Here is a 6380-nt window from a genome sequence, read left to right on the forward strand (position 1 = left end):
TAAGGGGCAACAATGGCTCGGGAGGTAGAGCAGTCGTCTGGTAATCCGGAGGTTCCCAGTTTGATTCCCGCTCCTCCCAGGCAGCATTGAGCAAGACACTTAACCCCTAACTGCTCCCGATGAGCAGGTTGGCACCTTGCATGGTTGACTCCGCTGTCAGTGTGTGAATGTGTGAGTGAATGGGTGAAATGTGAGGAACAAAAATTGTAAAGTGCTTTGGATAAAAGCGCTATATAAAAAAATCCCCATTCACCACAATCACACACTGACGATGGAGGCAACCATGCCAACCTGCTCATCGGGAGAAATTAGGGGTTAAGTTAGGGGTTATGGACACTTCGACACGCTGCCCGGGAGGAGCGGGAATCGAACCGGGAACCTCCGGATAACCAGACGACTGCTCCACCTACGGAGGCACTGTAGCCCCATATTATGCCCCTTATTGTGTCTTAACACTTTCAGTGCCAGCAATTAAACACAGCCTTCTGTAGCAAGGCCAATGCTAGATAGATAGGAATCCGTCACCTTGTTTGTAGAGCTATAACTATATTCTATATTGTAGCTATGGATACAATACTATGGTCATTTGCCAGTGACATTCTTCCGGTCAAGATGCAAAAAAGAGATAATTTGTCCATGCATACATTCGCGCGTTATACCGTATGTTTTTAGATCGGTCTGGGGTAATTCCTGAAATGCTGAGGAATAGCCTTATAGCCGTATTATACTATAACCGTTGTCGTTTCCTGCCTGGACCCGCTATTATTCTCAAATCAATCTATATCATAGGTATTATGTTTCATCATGAATGCATGAAAGGGGGGGGGGGGGGTCTTTTTTGATGCTTTGATCGCCACCAACGGCATACGTTGTGGACTAACATTAGACACACACGTTCGGATCGAGGTGAAGACATGCTTGGATCAACGCAAGATTGATATCATATAGCACTTACCTTGACTAGGATGTACCCCAAAAAGAATATTCCAATTATCTGATCGCAATTCCAAGTAGTGATGTCCATCGTATCGCCAACATAATCCACCACACATCATGCGTCGGGAGCATTTGATTCTTCTCAATCCAACCGTTATAAGCGCTGAGATAAAAAAATAAAAATAAAAAAACGACCCTCACCCATTAGATCGACGCACAGGCCAAGATACAAGGTTTCAAAGGGTGCTCAATACCGCCGTCTAGCTGGATGCGTCCGGTATTGCACTTTGGCGACCTCAGACTCATTCCCTATGGTAACAGGGTGGATAATGAATAGATATATCGGGGAAAAAATATCACAATGGCAAAACCTTTCAGAAAACAAATGACACGCAAGATGTCAAATGTGGAGACTTTCTTCGGTTCATGTGGCTTTTAAGACAGATCCAGATACACAGTAAGCCAACGACAGTGGTGAATCAGCAAGAAATAACCACCAACACTTAAAAAAAGACAAAGTAAAAGATTAGGCTGACACCAACAGTCCCAATGTTTAAGTCCCATCTTAAAAACACATTTGTTCTCCCTAGCATTTAAAAAAATGTACAGTCTGCTGACACAATTTTGTTTGTAGTTCTGTGTGAATTGTATTGTGTTAATGTTTTTTTTTTTTTTTTTTTACTATATTATGGTTTGATTGTGAAGCACTTTGGTCAACCTTGTTTTTAAACGTGCTATATAAATAAAGTTGGATCGGATTATGAAAAAGGCGGGCACCTTGATTTTTGTATCAAAGAGAGAATGACTTGGAACTAGGGTTGGGTACCGTTCATTGGAACCGATACCGGTACCTGTGAATCGATACCGGTACCCAACGGTACCTTTTTTCTGTACTTTAGTCTCAAAATATAATCGACCTACCTCAGTTGTAAAAGAAAATTCCAAACTTCTAATTATTTATTATCATTATTATTTAATTAGAACAATGTTAATATATATATAATATTGCAGCAAGCGTTGTCTGCATCTAGCTTTGTAAAGTGTAACCACACTTGCAACAGTTTTCGGCTTGCCATTGCCCCGACTGCTTTGTTGTTGAAGTGTTTCAAGTCAAATCCTAGGTAAGCGTGTATTGTGCATGGGAACGTTGACGTGAACGTGCGGCACACTTCATAGGTTTCGTTTCGCGGTAAACTAAATGTTGTCGTCATCGATAAAAAGAAGTATTTTCTTTTTTTACAGTACAAAATGTGGCACCGGTGGATCTCACGTGAATCGGTACTCGGTAGTACCGACGTGATTCGGTCGATACCCTTAAACGTACCGGATTCGCTACCCATCCCTACTTGGAACCCACATGTCAAAAGGACTGGTCTGGGCCTTTAAAGACTGTGCATGTCAAGTTAACATTTTTAAAAGATGTATTTGAAAATATGTGTGTGGAAAAACCCATTCAACTGAGACAGTTTCTGGGTCCACTTCCTGGTTTTCCCTAACACGGTTTATTGTATAGAGTAGACCAAGAACAACTACATCCCCAAGTCATATGTCTTGCCGGTTGCCATCTTTGGTCCTTACTAGTGTACACAGATATATCGCCAAAACTTTGACCTTGGTTTGCGACATTGATCTTTTACCCATTTGAGAAAACTTCAATAACACAGGTATTTGAATGACCGTCAGGCCATCCGCCTGATCCAAATAGAATAAAAAATTTGCAGTTTACTGCTGTAACTGTAAAAGCACACAGACATGACTACCCTACTTCATGCAGGTGTAATTTTTTTTTTTTACCGACCATTTGATTAGATTAGATTCAAATTGATATACTACGTATCCAACCCAATGCACCGCCATCTCCACCTTTTTAGATGTTTATAACCCCCAGTAAGCCACATGAACATGTCATCCTTAGTTCTGTTCAGGTGATTTCTACGTCCCCTTCCCGTCCATCAAGTCCAGCCTTTTCATAAAACAAGGACTTTTTTAAAAACAACAATTTCATCACAGCCTTTTTTAGCCGCCAAGGGGGGGGGGGGTTATGGCGCCTTCAGTAGGCTTTGAATATGGAGACGAAGAGTGCCTTACTACCGCTCCGTCGCGTGGCGGGATATCAAAAAGCTTTTCCCCTTCTACGAGTTGTATTCCTGCCTAAAAGCTTCCCGCACTTGAGATTTGGAGTGCCCTACACAACGGGCTCCTCTGGCAGCTAAATATCAAATCAATACCCGTTCCCTTTACACAGCGCATCTCTGCAGTAATTCAGTGGCTGAAAAACACAAGTGCGAAAAACTCTCCCTAGATCTCTCTCTCTTTCTCTCCGTGTATTTTTCTCTCTTTTTATCACTCACTCTAAATGATCCTTTTTCCTACTGAAGCCGCCGTGTGGTGCAGAGAAAAAAGATACTGTGCCACATCCTCCTCCTCCTCCTCCTCCTCTCCTCTGAGAAACCCCATCTCCCTCACCTCCTCTTTGATGTTGCCCGTCTCCTCCCCCTCTCCGCCGAGGCTGCCCTCCCCCTCCTCGTCTTCCACCATCCCTCCTTCTTCCTCATCATCCCGGGGGAACTGGATGAGGTACATCTCCCTGGCCTCCTTCCCCCCTCCTCCTCTGCCGCCACCACCTCCTCCTGCTACCAGCCCCACCGCTCCGACTCCACCACCTCCTCCTCCTTCCTCCCACACACCTCCAGGCCAGCCCTTGCCATAGGCTGATGCCGGGCCCTGCTTCAGCTTGCCTCCTGTGGAGAGGAGAGGAGAAGAGAGGAGAGGAAGGAGGAGGGGGGGGGGGGGGGGGGGGGAGGAGTGGCAGGAAGGAGAGAGAAAGAAAGAAACGTGATGGGGGGAGGTTGAGGCACAGAGGGGAATGGGAAAGTGAGAAGTGGGAGGAGAGGAGAAGGAGGAGGAGGAGGGGGGGGGCAGGGGAGAGATGAAGGAGAGAAGGGGGCGGAGAGTTGGTGGTGGTGGGGGGCAGACAGAAGAGCAGGAGGCAGTGGGGGAAGGGAGGAAGGGAGGGAGAGAACATGATGAACGAGTGAGGAGAGAAGGGGGCGGAGAAGGACAGACAAGAGTGCAGGAGGGAGGAAGGAGAGGAGCACACGTGACAAGAGGAGAGGAGCGGATGGAGAGAGAGAGAAGTAGAGGTGGTGGGGGCCAGGGAGAGGAAGAGAGGAGAGGGAGGACGTGATGAAGGAGAAATGGTAGGGGGGGGGGGGTAAGTGGAAGTGGAGAGGGAGTGTGTAATTATGGAGGGTGTGTGTGGAGGGGGGGGCAGAGAGGAGCGGAGTGGAGGAGGTGGGGGGAAGGGAGCGATGGAGGGGGAAGAGGGAGTGTGTGCAACGTGATGAAGGAGAAGAGAGCAGGAGAGGAGGAGGGAGGTGGGGGCAGGGAGAGGACGGATAAGGAGAGAGCGTGAAGGAGAGAGGAGCGGGGAGGGGAGGAGGTGGAGTTGGATCAGGAAGAGAGCAGGAAGGGAGAGAGAGAGAGAGAGAGAAGTGGAGGAGGTGGGGGTAGGGAGAGGGAGCGCAGGGAGGGAGGGAGGGAGAGAGGGAGAGTGTGCAAAGGCACAGGAGTGGGAGGGACAGAGAATGCAGCGGAGAGAGGAGAGGGGGAGGTGAAGGACAGAGGGAGCGAGCATGAAGAGGAGGCGGGGGAGGAAAGGAGGAGGGAGAGAGGAAGGAGGGAGGGAGATAGCTCTTGCCAGATGGTTTCCAACAAAACAAGTGCGTCTTCACATAAGCATACAGTCTGCAATGCACGATTCCAACTCTATATTTCTCCCATTTAAAAAAAAAAACAGTGAAGATAATGACGATAATCTCACATTCATATTAAAATGAGGATCATTTGTATTGAGGGCTCTGAGCCTGCTGCAGTGATAGATATAGGACACAAGCCAAAGGTGAATTGTGTGTGTGACGATCTTAGATGTTTCTGAGGCCAACAACAACAACAACAACAACACACTCACAAAACATAAACACTTACGAGTCTCGAGTTTTCGTTTCTTTCTCCCTCCACCACCACTGTCCTCGTTGTTCACAGCCAGCCCGGCACTGCGGCGGTTCGCAGCCCACCCCATGCCGTACTTGCGCTCGCTCCTCAGCTGGTTCTCGGTCAACCTCAGGCGGAGCTTCACGGCCTCGTTCTCCTTCCTGTTCAGGGACAACTCCACCAGGTAGTCGTTGACCGTCTCCTGGAAGAGCTTGGTGATCTCGCAGACAGACGCACGGATGAGACTGTCCATGACAGCTGTCAGGTGGGTCTCGAACGTGTTCACCGACTCCTCCATGGCCACACGGTTTCGGCTGACGATGATGATGACGATGACGGGACTCGATCTATAATGACGGTTGCCAACAACGACAATGCATACTTTAGCATAACAACGTCAGCTAATCGGTTTGATTGATTGATTGAAAACTGTATTAACAGATTGCAGAATGGGTACAGTACAGCTCAATACACACAATTGTTAAGGGGATGCAGACCAGAGAAAGACTTTCGTCTCGTTGTTATTCACGTAAATAACACATGCATAACAATCACGTTAGTGTGGAGGCGTATTTTGTTCTCGACTAATATCTGCTACTTACAAATAAGCGCCAAATACAACAAGCAAGTATGGCAGGTCTCAATAATAACCCAATACATACTCTATTCACGTTAGCTATCATAACTTATTGAAAAGACTGCAGCTCACGTGGCTGCTGTATTCACTCAGCACTAAAGCAGTACAATAGTAGCGATAGCTAAATTGTCAGCCCATGTAACCTTAGCTAGTTAACTTGCTGACTTGTTATATATTGTGATCGACAGAAGAGGCTAAAATGAAGGGGACAGTAACGTCCTCTCCGTACTAGAAAGTGGTGGTGCTAGCAGTCTGGCTAATTTAGCCTGGGTACGTAGCCGCCTACCGTTTTGTTGGTTGAAATCGGGCGATCTAGAAGTCAAATAGCGAAATGTCAACTGGTTTCAAAAACCGTCGATGCGTCTGGCCGTTGTTGATGAGCCGAAGGACGAAGTAACAAAGGGGGGGGGAAACATCCAACTTATTATGTCCGCTCCCTTCGAAGCTACTGTTTTCCACCTCCTCGCCTCCTTCAACACGGCTTGAGGATGCTTGAGGAGACCGAGCTGCGTGCGCAGTACCGTAATTACCCGAGACTCGAGAGCAACCGCACCCTGAATCCTTACTAGCCCCCTTTCGTGACTGTGATGCACCGAGTCACAGTCACTTGCTCCTCAATAGGAAACCAACGTATGTTGACCATGAAGGACTGGTTATGCCCGAACCGTTCGTTATACAAGTATCACAGAGACATTTTCAAAAGGTACTCCCAGTTGCACGAGGGTTTCGGACAGAAATACGTGATGGTTTGAAAGCTCGGCGTTGCTAATAAACATTTTAAATATTTTTTTATAAACTGGTCAACACTGCTCAA

The 6380-nt window shown here is 47.2% G+C and overlaps 1 protein-coding gene across 1 annotated transcript in view; it reads right to left on the minus strand.

Moving 5' to 3' along the window:
* The window catches only part of LOC311243295 (uncharacterized protein), an 11222-nt gene extending 5191 nt beyond the window's left edge, over positions 1 to 6031 (minus strand). The window contains exons 1-3 of the mRNA XM_084332469.1: positions 5853 to 6031; positions 4924 to 5276; positions 3403 to 3677 (exon numbers count right to left, since the gene is read on the minus strand). Coding sequence (XP_084188595.1) covers positions 3403 to 3677; positions 4924 to 5227 — 579 coding nt within the window. The 5' untranslated portion in view covers positions 5228 to 5276; positions 5853 to 6031. The remainder of the gene's footprint in view (positions 1 to 3402; positions 3678 to 4923; positions 5277 to 5852) is intronic.
* Positions 6032 to 6380: the final 349 nt, after the last annotated feature.

This window comes from Notolepis coatsorum, assembly GCF_963971535.1.
Source record: "Notolepis coatsorum genome assembly, chromosome: 16".
NCBI lineage: Eukaryota > Metazoa > Chordata > Actinopteri > Aulopiformes > Paralepididae > Notolepis > Notolepis coatsorum.